The sequence below is a fragment of the Ciconia boyciana genome, chromosome 3 (assembly GCF_034638445.1).
Source record: "Ciconia boyciana chromosome 3, ASM3463844v1, whole genome shotgun sequence".
NCBI lineage: Eukaryota > Metazoa > Chordata > Aves > Ciconiiformes > Ciconiidae > Ciconia > Ciconia boyciana.
In genome coordinates, this window is record NC_132936.1 from 88296545 (window position 1) to 88316468 (window position 19924).

The 19924-nt window shown below is 36.1% G+C and overlaps 1 protein-coding gene across 12 annotated transcripts in view; it reads right to left on the reverse strand.

Annotated features, from left to right (window-relative positions):
• Nucleotides 1-19924, reverse strand: part of CEP170 (centrosomal protein 170) — a 106877-nt gene that overhangs the window by 70377 nt on the left and 16576 nt on the right. For 10 of the 12 annotated variants that reach the window (XM_072856471.1, XM_072856480.1, XM_072856478.1 and 7 more), the window contains 3 exons: nucleotides 11447-11592; nucleotides 6369-6458; nucleotides 418-499 (listed from right to left, as the gene is read on the reverse strand). In XM_072856471.1, the coding sequence (XP_072712572.1) occupies nucleotides 418-499; nucleotides 6369-6458; nucleotides 11447-11551 (277 nt within the window). In that variant the 5' untranslated portion in view covers nucleotides 11552-11592. Of the gene's footprint in view, nucleotides 1-417; nucleotides 500-6368; nucleotides 6459-11446; nucleotides 11593-14898; nucleotides 14917-15979; nucleotides 16115-19924 lie in introns of those variants that run through there. The other 2 variants (XM_072856472.1, XM_072856473.1) reach the window with 2 other exon arrangements.

A 19924-nucleotide genomic window follows, 5' to 3' on the forward strand; every position in this document is an offset into this window, starting at 1 on the left:
GTTCTCTTTTTCTTTTTTTTCATTTGGTAGTTTGCTGAATAATTACTTGTACTCTTCTCTACTTGTATACAATCTCATATGACACAAATATTTGTGTATTTGCCTCCAAGAAAAGTAATGTTTCTTAGCAACATAGAAGTTACACATTAGGTTTTAAATAGTAATTGGAAATGGAGGATTCTTGCGGTGAGAAACAATGAAATGTACTTTATCATAGATCTGACCAGTATTCTGAATCCTAGATCAGTACAGTATTCTAAAACCCGCCATTTTCTCTAACATAGGCATTTTTGTAGTAACGAGAGAAATAAATATTTCAAAGTTGCTTCTCAAATAGCATGAGAACCCTTCATTTAACACAACAACACTTTTAGCAAGAAAAGTGTGCCAGGGCATTCTGCATTTTTATTACAAGGATATCATATCCAAATCTCAATTTATCTTCTAACTTCAGAGTGATGTATGTCTGTTCTGGAATCCTCACATCATTCACAAACGTCTACAGAAATAAATGAGGACAGAAAGAGATACTGTTAAATTCCAAAATAATAAAATGACAAATCACTTAACTAATTTTATAAGAAAGTTTTCAGCACCACAAATTTTCTAATGGTGATTTACTGGGGAATTAAACTATAAGCTCAAATTGCCACCTGCTTCACAAAATATTTCAAAAGAAAGGTAACCAGGCTGCTGACATCACACTGGCCTTGAAAAGTTTCTTATAAGTTTAATCGTTAGCAGTATTTACTGAATTGTTGATTAGTGTTCCCTCAAATTAGCACCTCTACTCATTATTTTTCTTGTAGTTTGCTTTTTCAATCCCATTTAGCTGTCAGAATTGATTTATCATCATATTTGTACATATGAGAGCTCCGAGGTAGCTTATAATTTCTAAAAATTGTCAAAGGACTTAAAGGAAAAGTGGACCAAGTTAGTGCATCCAAGTAACTCCAAACAGCAGTGATAAAGAATTCAATATATTGCGGCTCTTGAAAGAGTAGGTATAACAAGATTTGTAAGCAGAAATAACATTATTATACCAGCCAGAAGCAAAGTAGAGCAAATTCCATAGGCTTGGCAATACCTTTTGAAAATTCAGTTACTGTACAATAAGTAATCCTCTCCTCCTTGAAATCACTGTTGGAAACATAGTTGGAGAAATCAGACAAGCTTTCAGTGATTTGGAGAAGGATTTATGTACCTGAAAGTTTGCCCGATTTCACCAGCCGTATCAGTTGACTGTTAGAGGCAGTACAAATTACCAATCACTCTGATTTCAAGGTCCAGATTAAACCCAACAGCAAAAAATAACAAGGAATTTGCAAAAACGTGCTGGGATAAATTTCAAGAGAGCCTGAGATATATACAATGACTAATTACAGAGGTAGCAAGGAGGAAGAATAATACACGTTCAAGTCAAAATGAATCTCAGAGATGTAAGTTGGAAAAGTTGGAAAACAATTTCATCTCTGTGGGAAAAAAATTAAATTAACATAAATAGGGCTTGAAGTTAGATTATTCAAGCCCCAAATAAAATTCTAGACAGTCACCTACATAAAATTCAGACATAAAACAGACATAAAAAACAGACATAAGCCCTTGTAAGAACCAGTAAAAAAAGTTTATTCCTTCATTGGAACTGATCTGCATCTTTAAAGACTGATTTACAGTCTTAGGAAGGTAGGCTATCAGCATCAAGCAAACTGCACAGGTTACTAACATCAGCAAGACTTGAAGTTGCACGTAGTAACTTCAGATACCAGAAACCAAGAATACTAACATGCTAATGTAGGAGTGAGCGTCAGGAACTGAGAGTGTTCTTGCAACTTGCCCTTTTGCCATTAGAGGGGATGGTTAAACCTTCAGCTAGAGACTTCCCCCAGAACCTGCCACCTCCCAATGACAGCTCTCAAATTGACCCTTCTGCTCATCCCCACTCATACTACTGCTCTTAGAACTCTCCAAATTAGGCTGAATCTCTGACTGTGAAAGTGATTTGTTTTTTAAACTGAATTTGTTGCCTTCAGAGAAAACTCTATATTGTGTCAGGATCTTCTCAATTCACTCAGTGACAGAGAAATCCTCGGTTTCAATACAGGCTGGGGGATGATGTGATCGAGAGTAGCCCTGCAGAAAAGGACTTGGGGGTACTGGTGGATGAAAAGCTGGACATGAGCTGACAATGTGCACTTGCAGCCCAGAAGGCCAACCGTATCCTGGGCTGCATCAAAAGAAGCATGGCCAGCAGCTCAAGGGAGGTGATTCTGCCCCTGTACTCTGCTCTGATGAGACCCCACCTGGAGTACTGCATCCAGCTCTGGAGCCCTCAGCACAAGAAGGACATGGAGCTGTTGGAGCGGGTCCAGAGGAGGGCCACGAAAATGATCTGAGGGCTGGAACACCTCTCTTATGAGGACAGGCTGAGAGAGTTGGGGTTGTTCAGCCTGGAGAAGAGAAAGCTGCAGGGAGACCTTATAGCAGCCTTCCAGTACTTAAAGGGGGCCTATAGGAAAGACAGGGACAGACTTTTTAGGTAGGCCTGTTGTGACAGGACAAGGAATAATGGTTTTAAACTAAGGGAGGGCAGATTTAGACTAGATATAAGGAAGAATTTTTTTACAATGAGGGTGGTGAGGCACTGGAACAGGTTGCCCAGAGAGGCAGTGGAGGCCCCATCCCTGGAAACATTCAAGGTCAGGTTGGATGGGGCTCTGAGCAACCTGATCTAGTTAAAGATGTCCCTGCTCTTGCAGGGGGGTTGGACTAGATGACCTGTAAAGGTCCCTTCCAATCCAAAGCATTCTATGATTCTATGAAATATAAAAGGGTGAAGACGCGCTTTGTCTAGCAGAATAGCGTATTAAGCTCTCAATGACAAAAACTAGAGATCAGGCTACAACAAAAAAAGAAAACAGTAAATGTAACTCTGCATAATATTTAAGACCCTTTCAGAGTTACACCTCCTTGAAGAATCTTTCTACAGTGTGAGCTGACAAAAAACTTCTGCACGGCATCTTGCCTTAAAACTGTTCCTCAAGGCTTCATTCAAATCTGCATTAAGAAGCTACAATTTACACTCAAAGCTCCTCTCCCCTGCATTCTCCCCTGGCTTTCTTGAAATCTTCCCTTTCCTTTTACCTGAAAAGAATGTAACATTTGGACTTATAAGAATGTAGCATCTTCCTTGTAAGAAATATGAATAATCAGCTATATGTGAAATGTCTCTTGTTCCTTGGTGTTACTTCCTTCATCTTCTTTTAAAATCCAAAATGAAGCCTTAATTTAGGGCAAACTCAAGGCAAATAAAATATTTATGGATTAGCTGATGTATGACTGTTGCATTATTTTATGTTATTTATCAGTTGTATATTTTCCCATACCTTAAAAAATCTACAGCTTTTTGCTCATTTTTACTTTTCATAACAACTACATGTTGATACTACAGATAGATTAAATATCCAGGGTGCCTTTCTGAAACACATTTATTATTGGTTTGTGCCAGTTTTGGGGACTCAGAATATTGCAACCCCACAGGATTATCCTACTTCAAACTTAAGAATTCTACAACAACATGCACATGTTTCTAAGGAATGCAGCAGCTAAAATCTGCCAATTTTAAAGCACTTTGAAGTTAGGGGCACACACACACACAAAACGAAACTTGAATAATTAAGCAAGCCAAGAATCTGAATCTTTGAATGCTTGTGTTGCTCATCTAAATCTAGTATGAGATGAAGTCTAGAAAGACAGAAACAGTGTCCTTCCTCAAAACAGTAAAGGGACCTTTTGTTTTATTTTCTTTTCTAAATGAAAATACTGTTTATTTCATTACTTTAAAAATTGCTTACCTACTTCATAGAAAATATCTTCCATGAGAAATAAGAATTAAAAGTACTACTATTTACTGGTTTGCAAGCATGAAATTTTGAGTGGTGTTTAATGCATATTTATTCCACTTTAACATTGTGAGAGTCCAGAGCAAAACTCCATGTGACAAATATCCTCAAAGCAGCTTGAATTTTACACATTTTTATATATTCACATGATTTCCAAAGCTTTATTCTTCAAATAGTGAGAGCCAACTCTCTTTCAGCCTTCACAAAGTTTGCTGAGCATTTCACAATCCAGTCGTAAAACATCAGTGTGAAAGGACTTCACAGTCCTGTAAATATCCCTTTTGCTTTATTTTCAAGTCTAGATGTATGAAGTCCAGGATGAAGACTGCTGTAACCTTTTCACTGAATTGAGTATGAATCAACCATACAGATAAGAATATTCAGTAATTAGGGCATCAGGTGCAATTACAGTTCATCTAGTGAAAGTATTTGGGACTCCTAAAACTCAAAAGAAAAGCCCTATGTATTGGTAGTAGCCATCTCCCCTTAAACTCTGAATTATCTTGAGTGGTTAAAGTGCATTACACCAGGAGTGGAGCGGTCCTGTATACTAAGAAAAGTATACATCTGTTCTCCAAAGAAATAAGACTAACTGGGGAGACCTAAAATAAACGTTTGCTCTTCATGAAGCAAGCAAAATAAGAATGGGTAGAAGCTAATGAAGCACTAAAAGAGGGACGTGGCTGTTAGGGAGGTGATGTTCTCAGTGGAAATAGTAGCTAGACTAAAAGAATTGCCTAGTTAGTTCACCACATGGTACAGAGGCATTGCATACATTGTTCTGCCACACAATTAAGTGTGGTGTTACAAAATTATATGACGACTTGAAACCAGGTAGGTAGAGGTATGCAAAAAGCACAGTTGGAAAGAGGTAGTAAGGGAAGCACTGAGAAGAGAAAGAGCAAGGACTGAACTCCTAAGACTTAATATTCCCTGTCCCAAAACTGTGGGAAGAAAGAGTTCCTTTGATGTCTCTAGGTAAACAGCTATAGAGCAACTGACAACTCAAACCTGAGAATGAATCAGATCAAGTGAAGCAAATAACTGAAAGCTCTTTATCAGAAACAACGAAAGGAGTTGCATGGAAGGCCTTTTAACATTATTTTTATTAAATTCAAGTTTTCTGACAAGGCAATGAAAATCTGAAGGTATGCCTATTGACTACAGGAGTAACATAGAATTAGGGAATAAAATCAAATGGCTCAGCAAAAAATTACTAAGCGCTGAATTCAGTTTTGATCACTGCCTTGAAACAGTGCACTGAGTTTCAAAATACAGAGGTGTATTAAACATTTAAGGAGCAAAAGTTCTTACACTTCTACAACTGTTCAAAGGATATAACCCTTCAGGTTACATGGGTTTCATATGCAGTTGAGACTCTGACTCTCTGGAAGGCTGAATTAGTTACCTTAAAATACAGAAAAGCTAATAAGAGACAGACTAACAGGGTTTTTATTTTGAAATGCACTTCAAGATCAAACACCAAAACCTAAATTAATGCTAACAGGCAGTAACTTGAGATTTCTTCTTCATCTTCTATTTTTTTAAACATTTGATAAAGCTATTCACTACCAGTAGCTTTCTAAATATTAATTCAAATAAGCAATCACAGATGAACTCATTATTTTATTCTGTACCCATTCATGACACAGCTGAACACTGAACGTTATATAAAATAACAACCATAACTAGTGTGTATAAACAGCTCATAAAGAAGTATCTAAAGGGCTACACAAATATGACAAAGTTACTAAGTTTTTAATAATCTATTATAATATTCAAAACATTTATAAAAGGTGAAGCTCACCTAGAATATTATACACGCAATTCCTGGAAAAGCCTTAAAATGTAAAATGTAATACGAAACTTTATTTTGCTCATAACTTTGCATTTTTCCTGTATTAATTTGTAATGACTTGACACATTATTCATAGACATTTTTACAAAAAGGATACTGAAAAACTAAATGCAAATATAGAATTAAATAGGTTTACATACAACATGGCTATTGCATACTTATTTTTTTTTTCACACATGAAGTACAGTTTAACATTATTTTCTGCATGAAAAAAAGAGAAAAAAGGAATACCATATGAAATAAAAATCCATTTCTTAATCAGACATTTTAGAGATTGAAATACCTTTTTTTTTTACAATATAATCAAGATTTTATTTTTTTTCCTACATTTCTGAAATACAGAAGAGTAACATATTTGTTTTTATTCTTTTGAGTTTTTTCCTACTGCCAAGGCCCTCTTATTAATGGCATTTACTGCAGCCCATTAATAACATGCAGTGGAAAACCTCCGCAAAAACTACATTTTCCTTTCGAATGTGCCCGCATTTTCAATCTTGCATTAAAAATATATTAATGTACACTTGTTAAGTCATACTCTCTTTGCTCAAAAAACACCCAAAACAAACATACAAAAGACTATGGGGAGCTATCCATTTCTGATGTTAACTTACCCCATTCAAGCTGCCCAAATCCTTCACCAAGTGTTCATCCGTAGAGGCATCATAGTTAAGTACAGCATGTTGCTTGTCCACACTTCGTGACTAAAATATATTAAAAAAATTATATAAAATAAGGTAAAGTATTTCAAAAACAGATCAAGATAGCATTAATAGCTATTTCTTCAAGTAGCATGATTATTTTCTTTCTACATAGCACATTTATTCAAATTATATAAAAAAATTAGTCCCACATATAAAAAAAACCTCAATCCCAACTCTGGCCCCGGGTGCCCACAGCAGAGCCCTAAATAAATTCAGAAGAATTATTTTCTTAATGTTTCCCCAAATGTGATTATAAGTCAGATCCAGCCATATCCAAAGATTTTTTTTTTTCAGTTCACCATAGTATCACTGATGTTTAATCTAACATTATCAACTTCACCTTTATTTCTCTGTCTCTCCTTAACTAATTGCATCTTTCAAAACATGAATATGATTCTATGGTATTGTTGTTCTCTCTGAAACACACCGTTTCCTGTCATACATCAGTAAATCTTCCATTATGTTGCCTGGGATACTTAGTATATAAGCATTGAAATTGTTTCTCCTTGATCTCAATTTCCTAAAAAATTAGCTATAGCCTTTTCACCAAATGCCTGAGTGGTTCCTGAATTATTATTCCCACTTCAGCATTTATTTATTTATTTATTTATTTCGCATCCAAATGTCAACCCACAGATCAGTAACAATCCTTGTTACTATTTCCTCCAAGAACACCACCTCCCTAACAGCGAAGTCCCTCTTTTAGCACTTGCCCATGGCCAAGCGTTTGGAGCCTGAGGTGCTGACTTCAAGCAAGGAAAAGGTGGGGCTGGATGTATGCTTCCTTCATGCATGCATGTGGTCAGCACCTTGACATCTAGAAGAGTTCCCAACTGGATGGAGCCCACAGCTCATCTTCCCCAGCTGTGCACACTTGATCTCAAATCTGTTTGCTGGCAATTCTGCTAGTGCAGTATCCCGATACGATTATATAGTAGTAAATTTCTTGCAACAGCATTCTTTCTAGTTTCAGGTTCGCATCTTCTATCCTTGCTACTCAACTCATTGTTCAGGACTATATAGCACTGAGAATGGTAAATTTCTGCCCGAGATTTCTGTGTTTATTTCTGTACCAGCACCTGAAGCCTGTCAGTTTTAGGAGTCCGAGGTTATCAGTACATTAGCCAGTTCAAAGCATCAGACCATGCAATCATGACTCCTAAGGAAATACTTTCTCTTCTCAGAATCCCATGTTTATCATCTCATTCCTTCTTGATTTCTCAAGAGTTGCTAAGATTATTTTCCTTCCTTCTTTTCAATTTACTTCCTTATTCTTCCTTTCCATGCCATCTTCTGACTGTTTTGCTTTCTCCTCAAAGAAGTGAAATGAGACCTCTTCTGCTTACACTTATTACACTGCTTACACTTCTGCTTATGTTATTTTTAGACTTTTCATTTGAGCCAATTTGCTCTGCAGTCTTGAGGTGTATAGAAGGGGGATCAGGATATAAAAGGGGAGGAGAGAATTAAGGAACAGACAGACAATGAACAACAAGGTCCATACCAACAAAAGCTGCACTAGTATACTACATCAGTTAAGTGTTCTTAATGGTAGATGAAGGTATACCAGTATAGTTCATTTTCTACTAACTTAGTAACCTTTCTTCAAGTGAAAACAAGCTATCTCAGTAAAATAAAATTCACTGATGTGGGTGTTCTGCTGAGCCTACAATGTCAAGCAGAGATTACACTTTTCCACGCTCAAGTGATGCAGCAATGCAAGCACAAGAATTACCCTGTCTTTAACCTAGGTTATGGGAAAAATTTCTGAACTTCTTTCAATTATGTTATTCAAATACAAATTGTATTAGTAAACAATTATTTTATTATCTTTATGTGCTACTTCCTATTAAAAGTAAGTTAAAATGGAAATGACCCAGAAGATCCTTAAAGCTTCATGGTATTTTGTCACATCTTCTGAAATGATAAGAATGATTACTCAAGTCTGTGACTTTTAGAGAAACACCTGAAATTCTGCAGAACATTAAGGCTCTCCTCAGGCTCAGATTACGTGCATATAATTGGACACATTTTTATTCATTGCAGACAATCTTTACAGGTGCAAAGATTGTGCAAATCTTTCAAATGCCATTTTTCCTTCTGATTTGTTATTGCAGCCTTCCATTCAAATTTAAGTACTATCAAAATTACTTTTTATAAGGCTGTGGTGTCCTGGCTGGCTGCTAAGCACCACACAGATGCTCACTCACTCCCCCCTGCCCCAGTGGGATGGGCAGGAGAACAGGAACAGCAAAAGTAAGAAAACTCATGGGTTGAGTTAAAGATAGTTTAAGCAGCAAAGGAAAGAGGAAGAAGAAAGAAGAAATAAAACAAAATCAAGTGATGCAAAGGCAATCACTCACCACCTCCCACAACCAGACCAATGCCCAGAGAGTCTCTGAGCAGTGGTTACCTTCCTCAAAGCCCCTTCCCTCGGTTTTTATTGCTAAGCATGACATTATATGGCACGGAATATCCCTTTGGTCAGTTTGGGTCAGCTGTCCTGCTTGTGTTCCCTCTCAACTTCTCGTGCACGCCCAACATAGTCACGCGTGTGTAGGAAGAACAGAGTGAGAAAGAGAGAATGTATTCAAACTGTACACACACTGTTCAGCAACAGCTAAAATATTGGTGTTTTGGTCACAAATCCAAAACATAGTACCATAAGGGCTTCTATAAAGAAAATTAACCCCATCCCAGCCAGACCCAGTGCAAAGATTTATATACAACTGCAGAAATCATAAAAATCACAGAATAACTGTGCTAAGAGCTGTATGAATATAAAGAGGAAAACTCCATCCTCAGTTCATATAAATTTGTAACTAGCATTATTTTAGACAAAGACTCTTCAATCCAATCCAGACTACTAGGAAAACGTTCAGAATACAGAAAGTAAGAATATTCTTCTTTGGAAATAATTTTGATATTATGAATAACGTAGAATTTTCACCTCGGAGATGATTCCCCCATCAAGATTCAAAAAGTTTTCTAAATCGTGAAAGAATGGGAAAATGTGGTATTTATCCACAAGCAAGTTGATGCATTGGAGCAGCTAGCTAAATACAAAACTGCACACTATGTTTGGGCATATTTACAAAATAACCCAGTTAAAGCAAATCTGCATTCCCAGAAATGAACAAAACCTCTGTTAGAAGAACAGTGGTTAGGTACAGATCTGAGGTCTAATTCTATCAAGCATGCAACAGAGTTGAAATGCTTTTTAATAAGGCTTTTATAACATGTTTTCTGACAAGAGATTATGAATAAAAGCATTAAATTCTGCTTTCTTTATCATGCATTGTCCACATGCTTTGCAGTAAGAGAACAACCAAGTTGTCAAGAGTGGAAAGGAAGGTCCTACACAAAGAGCTATACATACAGAACAAGAACACATTATGAGCTTCTCTTTTGGTGGGTTCCTCCCCCTTCAGCAGTATGTGGCGTTAGAGTCATGCTGGCATGTAGACCAACATTAACAGCAGGCTAAAGAGAATATTCTTGAAAATCACCAGGCCCTTTGATTCTTTTTACTGCCTCTGAAGTCAATACACAACAAATAACATTTCTAAATTACTGGAATCTGTTCACAATATTAATCCAAGAGGGAGCTACTTTTGAAGGTGATGATGACTGAAGTTTTGTAACACAAAATAATAAATGCTTGAGTGTTCAGCTTCACTCCAAGGACTGATCAACCACAGACAGGAGATGGCATAGGGGAGAGAGAAGGAAGAAAAGTTTCCCTTATTCAGAGATAACAACCCGTTACAACAAGCTAGTGGTAAAATAAAAGCATTTTTTAATTATAATCTTCTGGGCAGGAACCAACGGGGTGGGGTTTTTTGGTTGCTTTTCTGTTGGTTTTGGGTGTTGGGGTTTTTTGTGTTTGGGGTTTTTTAATATTTCCCTCATAAATCACCAAGACATCATACTGCCTGTCTTTAAAGAGAAATTAAGAGTATTTTCAACTACTTTCTAACAGGACAAAGTACTTCCATCACCAATAAAACCTTTGGATGCCTTCTGAGGCTGAGTGCCAAATGCAGTTTACTAGAAATATTACATTTTGAGTAATACACATAAAAATAGGTTTCTAGGCACTTCATTTGCAGGTGAGATTCTAATTTGGCCATTAATGGCTGCATACACAACTCTTGGGATAAAAAATCCAAAAGAAAATATTTTATTGAATGGTACGAAGGATTGAGAATATTAGTTTTGAAGTTCAATCGTCTTAAGAGTTCTGCAGTAACCAGAGACAAGAATTCAAGAAGAAACTCCCAAAATATTACCATTAACCATTCAAAAATATACGTACTAGAAAGAAGCAGCTCAGAGGACTACAGCTTTGATAGGGCAAAGTGCATGCAATATGGCCACATAACAATACAGTTACACATCTCTAAGAGTTCTGCATAGTGATTCTGAAAGTTGAGGAAGCTACTGAAGTATCAAACTATTTTTGACTAAGACTTGTATTTTTAAAGTTCCACTGAAACCATTACTGAGATTGAGTCATTCAACTTCCTTAGAAATAGAGAAATACTCTTCTCTACTAATTTCATTTGCCTTTGTACAACAAGGTCAGGACATGGGGATAGAGTTACATCAATCATGTGACTAAATTAAATTACAAGTCGCAGAAAAAAGAAAGCTCTTTTCAAAAGCATCCAGTGCATGTAGCATTATCACATTTTATGGAGTACACAGTCTACTTACTTTACTGATCATATTGCAAAATTTATTTCATCTTCTGTTCTTGCATTCTTTATGTGATTTATATGAAGAAAATGTGATCCTCTGCACTTTGACAGTAACTGTATGACTGATGGCAATATATTTAAACTAACTGTTTCTATGAACACAAAAGATTAATCAAAACAATCGCTCCCCAACATCTGGGGAATTTAAATTTTCAAAAGGAATATAAAAGTGGTGTATTAAGTTCATGATCTGAGCAGCTGCACATGGAAGGCTGATGCAATTACCTGTAACATCAGCTCACAGTCATCTCTTCCAACAAAAATCATTTCTCGTGGCAGCCTATGACGGGTGCCTCCACTGCTCACCAAAAACCAGGATGTTAAGCTCATTTTCTGCTTAGCTGATAAACCCTTGGCAAAGCTACGTCATCCTGCAGCAAGAAAGAGAGAGAGAGAAATTCATTTTAGTTATTTTTAGCTACAGTTCCTGCTTAGCAAACACCGTGAGCAGAATACAAAAAGCCTCTGAAAATACGGCATTCTCAATAGCATGTACTGAATCCAGTAATCACAGGAAGTGACAGGCTCCAGATTTACATAGTCTGAGGCTTCATGCAACTAGGCAAATTTAATCGGAGGTAAGCTTCTTCAAAATGAACAAGCAGCTAGTTAATGCCAAAGTCATATGTCAAGTTGTCAGAAAGCTTTTAGCATTTGACCGCTTATTATCAAGGTAATTGCCACATTAATGCTTCACTACCACAACCAATAAACAACGTGGCAAATTTCACAAAATACAGCAAGTAACTAGCATGTGTGTCATTACATTTTCCTGCAAAAAAGAACTACCTCATTTGGTTTTAAGCTCAGGTCCTCTGTACAGCACCAAGTGAAAGCTTAAAGTCAAGGAAGCTTTGCTTCTTAATTAACACTAGATTTTCTCAATAAAACTTATATCTTGAAATCTAGCAATGTCTTGAAATCTAGCAATGTACAATTGTAAAAAAATCAGAGCAAAATGAACAATTTAGAAGTTATTTATAAGTAATAAAACTGAAAGCAGTGTTCCTACAAAACTTTACCTTAATTTTCCAATAAACAACATTACATACTACATACTTACACAGAAAAAATCCCACAGCTATTTACAAATGTCATAAAATACAAAAGAAAACAAAACTTGAAAACTGGGTAAAATCTTTTAAGGAAAACTTCTTCACATAATATGGCCTACTTGACAATGGACAAAAATATGATTAAAAGCACTCTCCAGAGTAATTCAATGGTTGATACTTGGAAAAGCCTTTAAGAAGTATTCCAAATCTCTCTAAGAAAAAGCAAGCCAACGCAATCATTTTATTCATTCATTACCACTCTGTATTCACTAAAAGAGAAGCTAAAGAAAATAAAAAGCAACCAGTCTGCATTCCTCTCAGTACCAAACAGCTGGCATTTCTCTTCTCTTTTATTTGTATGTCATTTAGTGAAATTATGCAAGGTTAGCAAATGTACTGTAAGTAGACACAAGCCTGTAGCAGACTTGAGCATAATCTGCATAACAACAATCTGCATAACAAGAATGCAGCGAGGTTCTCAAAACCAAGACTAACATGTAAGCACTGAGTAAGATGACAATGCCCGCACTGTCCCATTTAGGCAAACTACAATCAAGAAGAGACACCGCAAATTATGCAAAACTTATAAAAAGGACTGAGTTAGGTCAAAACTGCATCTGAAAACGACAAAACAGACATTTACAAAGCAGTAAGTCGAAAGCATACCATGGCAGGTGCTACAATGAACCAGCTGAGCTGTCAACTCAGTTAAAAAGAAATAATGCAATTAAAATGGAAGAAATTAGAAAGCTTTAATGTCCTAAAGATTTACTTAAAAAAAAAAAGTAAATACGTATTGCAACAAAGTGTTCTCTTATACAGTGATACCTACAATAGGATTATCTTTGCACAGCTGTATCACAACACATTCTTCAAATGAAACTGATGTCCACTTAATGTTCTCCAACTTAATGGAAGAAGTGATACAGCATCTCTATTATACTATATTCATAGAAAATATGAAGATTACAAATTAAATCTACAATAATAACTTGCTGAAATCAAATTTAAAGACATCTAGTTACCAAATAAGTGTTTTAATAATTAAATCAGTTTATTCAGCACCTTTGAAGGAAATTAACATTTGTATTTTTAATTTAACCTAGTTTAAAACTAGACAATAAACTAGGTCAATCAAGTGACATTTTTCCATTCCTTTTAAGAAAGGAAGTATCAAAAATGGCTAGTCCAGGTTCCAGCTTTTAACAAGTAAATTAAATAGATGTTTGACAGCAAGCATGCTGTTCAATATCAAAGCTCCTCATTCCATTTATATTTTACTGCCTTTTAAATCTCCCATCTGTTTATCATAACAACATTTACACCATTTGGCCTTCCTGCTCTAATTGGAAAATCATATTAAAACCTCCAAGAGGATATAAACTATTTGAAAAAGTTCTTAGTCAAATACTATGTTTTAGTTTACATAGGTAGACTGCCAATAAAGGAGAAAAACTATTTTTATTTATAAAACAGACAAGTAGGTCAACAATTACTGAGCTAGAAAAAAACTCCTAAACCCCAAACCTCCCACAAATGATACAGCCTGACAACAAACAGATTAAATTAAGCTATCTGAAATAATTTTATAAAGTGTATTATACAGAACAATCATTGCCACATAGCTTGGCAGCAGATTTGTAGTTAAAAGCCCATCACCATTTCTATCAAAGTTAATAATGTTGTTCTTTTCACACAGTGCTGTCTCAACTGCGACGAATCATCAACCTAGATACATATTTTATTTTAAACTATTCTTTAGAATATACCAATGCCTTTGATCAAAGCTATGCTGAAATTCTGCATAGCAAAACTGGCTGAAAACACGATACAGTAGCAACACTTAGAACAAAAAAGTGCATTAGAAATATGATGTGAAACTGCATACTTAGTTATATAGACAGTATATGGACAACTACATTGCACCTCGAAAACTTCATGAAAGCTAACAATATTTTTAACACACTGCTGTATTCAGAACTCTGGCTGTAGTATTCTGAACAATACAAGGATGAAAGATTGTTCACTGTCTAGGAGATACCAAATTAAATTACTGTATGACAGGTGCAAAATCATCATCAGAAGTGGCTCTTTGCACAGTGTAAATTTAGGTCATGCTAATTCTTGCAATGAAATGTTATGGATACTAAAAGGTTACACTGGGTTCAAAAAGCAATAAGCATTCATGGAAGAAAAAATTATCACGCCTATTAAATGTAATGACCCCACTTATAGCTCAGGAACTGCATGCACTGTACATTTTGAGAGGCTAGGAGTGTGCTCTAGTGAGGTTTCACTTGGTATCATCCTAGTTAATAACGTCTCTTCCTTACCTAGCCTTTACTTATGGGGAACAGGATACCGGCCCAGATGGACCTTACTCCAGTACAGACTACACTTTTTAGATGAAATATTTATTATGATTTATGATTATTTATGATATTATGATTTCTAATATTATGATTTATTTCATAGAAAAATGAATCTTAAATGCTTTATTGAAACATTTTGATTTATTAGTCTTTCCTAATATGGCAGTATTGTGTTGTAATCTTTAAACAAACTAGTAAACATTTCATCATGAAGACTTGATCATTCAAAGCAATACTACATTTTAGATACCTTAAAGTCAGTTGCTGAGACGTCTATTGCAACTGCAAAATGTTTCCTCATCTGCAGAAGAAACAGCATTTTATGGTGAAGGACTATGAATTTCAAAAGGCAGTAACCAGTGTGTAAGAATGAGCACATGGGTAATAAGTCATTTGAAACAGATGATGCAGCAACAGAGAAACTAGCTGCATCATTCCTGTAAATATAATTCAGTCCTAAGAACTAAAGCCCTGCATTATGTAGCCAAAAGATGGGTGTAACCAATTTCAAATATGTCTAGAGAAACACTGCCAAGATTATAGTTTTGGTACAGTAATGTTATTGTAAGCAAAAAGCCTTAGTAATCTCACATTTGAGCAATCTACAGACTACATTTTTTTTATTTGCCTGTAACTGAAAACAGCCATTTTCTCCAACTAAACTATTAGCGAGTACTGAGACACGGATTCTACAGAGAAACAAAAAGCTATGCTTAAAATCTAAACTAAACCTAATATATGCCTGAACTTCTGACTTTTAAGCACCGCAGTCCTCCATATTAAGACTGGAAATAATATAATTTTAATGGTACACAATTATCCTATTACTGTACAACAAATTTTATTGAAGAATATTTTAAAGTAACATTAAAAAAAAAACCTGCATCAAGCTGAGACACAATACTGACAAAGCTGGAAGCCCTATGTTGCCCACTATTTGCCCTTATAAGTTCCTGTTTCCAGCTGCTAAAAATTTTGCTAAAATTAAGCTTACCTTCTCATTCAATTGCGTAGTATACTTGGGGAAGCTTCAGAAGAAATGACTCAAACATTTCCAAAACACGTTTACAGGAAAATGTTTTATGTTACTAACTTTAAAAAAAATTATAAATAGTACCCCATATATGCAAATTGATAATTGAAATGTGACAGGAGGCCTTAGTATCAGTTCGTACCTTTTACTATTGCTCTTGTGCAATTTTATCCAAATACAGACAAGCAATAATGCTTTTGAAAACTTTCCATGCATATATTAGTTCCACAAGTACACAGATACATTTTCTCAACACATCTGCCTACACAGAGCATGCTCCACAGTTTGCTTTAACTACCTGTTTTTAATGTTATAGTGTCAGTTAGAACGAAAAATAGGGCATCTTTCCCCAGTACTCTCCATTCATCCACTGTTGCTGGTAGAGAACAAACATGAGGGTAGAAGACACAGAAGAACACCACCACACCTGGACAAGACACCTGAGCTGGAACTAGGCAGACTCTGGAATGAGGAATCAACAAATGCAAACATCAGGTATAAACCATGACAAGAGAGAAATCAGAATTAAGAGAGCACTAATGGAGCCAGTAATGACTGGAGAAGATCTGAAGTTGAAGCCGATTTCCACGTCACAAAGAAATGCTGTCAGCAAACAATGCCCACTGGAAAAGTGCCTACCACGACTGCTTTATTGACTATCCAATGTAATTAAGGATACTACTGCCAGCAGTTCTATTTTTGACTGAAACGGAGAAATCTATGCTATAAAAAGAGCAAAGTGAAGGTAATTCCAGCCCTGAGAAGATTACTGTATCAATATAAAAAGTAATCTATAAAGATAACTGATTTAAATCTAGGAAGTTATAAGTGGAAAACACCACAATAATATTGTCTACTCTGTAAAACACCCTGAAGTTGGGCAGTATCACAAGCAGTGTTCCATGTGCAATCATAATTAACCTACTTACACACATGCATTAGAAAATAACCTTTAACTATATCACCACATAATATTTTAACCAGGATCTCTACCTTATTTTAACCTCTACCTTTGTTTTAACGTTATTCAGGTTAAAACAAAAAGCTTAACAGTCAATTAATCAGTATTTTTTTTCTCCTCATCAATTGATTAGCCTGTGCCTTATTTAGTGCACATCACTAAAAACCTTTTTTGAATTATTAACTTTCTACTGACTTTATCTGCCATGCTCATCACCACAGCATGAGAAATTCATTAATACTTACGGTAAAATCTCCACAAAAACTCTATAAAGGTTTTATTATAAATGGGGAACTGTAGAGAGCACTTTTTAACACTAAAGTATCTTAATCTTGAGTATTTAAGTTCCAAAATGATCAGTATTTCTTCTTAAAGTACCTAGTTTTACACAACACTACAGGTGTTCAAATGGCCTCATTTATTTCTGTTACAACACTGAATGCCTAATTCTTTTGCAAGTAAGGTTAAAGCCACACGTAGAGTGGCTAGAAAACTAAGACCACCTTTCCAAACTACACGTAGATGGCTCATCTGCCATCACAGGGACTATAAATACAAGAAACTAATTCATACTCTACAGCAGCTTCTAAATGTTTTAGTCATGAAACTATCCTTGGTGCTTTCATAATCCCCTGCTTCTTTCACTACTCACATTGCTGTCACCCCAGAAAGGGAAACAGAGGGCTCCACAGACAACAGCCTCCTGGCTGAAACTATTCTCACCAATTCTTAGGGCTGATCATCAAGTGAATTTGTTAATAAAGCAGATATCTTGTGCAGGGAAGGGGGGGAGGGGAGATGCATGGCTGAAGAACCTTTCATTGGGAACTGGAATTCAATCTACCTAAGCCATCCTTCATGCCACAGTAGTGTGCAATGTTGCTCCTCAAAACCCTTAAATAAATAAATACCCATCTAAATGAAAGCTGTTTAGGCTAATGATCAATAAAAATATTTATTGAAGAATTTATGGACCTTCTGAATTCACAGCGTACTTCACAAGGGGAAGCAAGAAAACTTGAGTGTTGGCCATTGCTTGCCAAGCAACATGGGATACAGCTGTAAAAGTTGTACAGTGAAAAGACACTACCCAGTGAAAAGCACAGTGAAAAGACACTACCCAAGTGATGCTTTAGTCAAGTCAAGTTGGATCAAGTTGTCAAGTGACAATACTTTTCACTTTGAGGCTTAGGTTAGTGTCATAACAATATCCATAAAGGTTAATAAAAATACACTCTTAAAAGGCTGTAAAAAAATGTAATAATAATAATAATAAAAATCAATGGAAGCATAAATAAGGTAAATTATGCTTAAAAACATTGAAACTCTTCATCAACATCCCCCAGAGAAGACGAGCTTGCGTACTTAGGAAAATTGACCAAAACAATCCTAGATTTTCAGCAGTTGTCCAACAAGCTAGAAGTGCTATTATCGAATATTTCACTGACTGGAAAATTCACCTGAACACATCCCTTTAGAAATATTCAAATGCTACAGAGAGCCCTAAACAAGAAACTGTTCCCATTCACACTGATATAAAGAAATATTGCTATTAGTTATAAAGTTCATGAAAATGTTACGCAATTGCTCGAGAGTTACACTGACATAACAGAGTAGAACTGGATGGCAAATTGGTAAAGCAGAAGAAAACAGGAAACCCAAGGGAAAAGTGAAGCATCCATTCAACTTAACTTCGTTGTTCAAATGAGGAACAGGAGCACATTTAGGATGACCATCCCTATCATTAAACTGAAACACCTCATAAAAATCGCACTCCTCCTTGGTCTGTTGGCTTATCTCTTAAACTTATTAAGGTTTAGCTGACAAGGCAACTGAATGATAGCCTCAGGTATTCATTCTGCTTCTGAATTATTTGACCTGTTCCACCTCAGCTCAAATATCCAAATTTGGTCACAATTTCTTGAAAAACAGATTAGAAAATCATACTGAAGCCTTATACTTGGTCTAAAATATGCAGTTTTCAGTGTCCATCGACAGATGTAGCCATGACTAAATTCTACAGAACAAGGGAACCACTGAGAGCAAAGAAACCCTCTTAACCACTACCTGGAAAATCTGTTCTCCTCCTTTTGCCCCTCCCTCTTTTTATTCTTTTTTTTTTCCTTATACACAGAGATGGAGGAGGAAAGAAGGTAAAATAAGAGTATGTAAACCTCCTTGAATCTTAGTCTACAAAATCACCTGGGCCTTTTGTTTACAGACAATCGTTCACTTGCAACATCTGCTAGATCCAATATTTTTTTAAAAATTTATTTTTAAGTTATTTTAAGCTTAAGAAGGAAAAAAATTTAAATATGATAAAACATAGAGCAGAAACAAAAACCAGAGCAAGAAAATGCCTTTATAAAGCATTAGGAGATCAGGCTGACTCATGCCCCCCACTCTTTTTTTTTTAGTAGTACACATCCAACACAGGTAGATGCACATTACCTATATTACCTATCATAAAAGACTAATTAAAACAACAAGAGTTAGAGTTCTACCAAAACAATAAAGCAACAGCAACGTATTTCTCAGGGGGTCTCTGGCTAGGAGAGAAAGGAAAAGGAAGAACAACCAAACAAAAAAAAAAGGGCGGGGGGTGGGGGGAAGAGATATACAGCCACACCTTCCATTTTACAGTGGTGAAGCTGGAGGGTATAGTCTGGCACCCTGTCGATCTGGCCCTAGGGTCAGATTATCACAGCAGACTCCTCAGCAGCATTTGTGGGAAGAAGCACTTCTTCCTCATATTTTACTTACAAAAAGGCATAAAAGCCTTCTAGCTGGGAATGCTAAGGACAGAGAGAGATTTTCCTCCTGCATTCAAAGAGTTTGAGATCTCTACAGAAGGGACCCAGATACTCTTCTTTCCCTACAGGTCACCCCATGCGTCTGATGAAGTAAGGACAAGACAGCAGCTCAGGATGCTGTTGCCCTCTGTCAGTCAGCCAATCTGTCCTGTAATGTGGCTACAGCTGTGGGGCTGCACAAGCATCCTCTCCCTCCAGTCCAGGTCAGAATTAGGTCTATTGTCTATTTTATTGCCGTGACACACAGGAATAGCTGTCAGAACAGCAACTGAAATAAACCCCTTTTTCTGCCAACAGTGCAGCTGCACTGAAAGTTTCTTGGGGTTTTGATTTTGAGGGACAATGACTTAAAAGACCATACCCTACTCCATTTTTGATGGAATAATGACTAAAAAAAAGCCTGAGATCTTTTCCTTTGCTATTATATCAATATCAACATACAAATACTGCAAACAAATGTACAAAAATA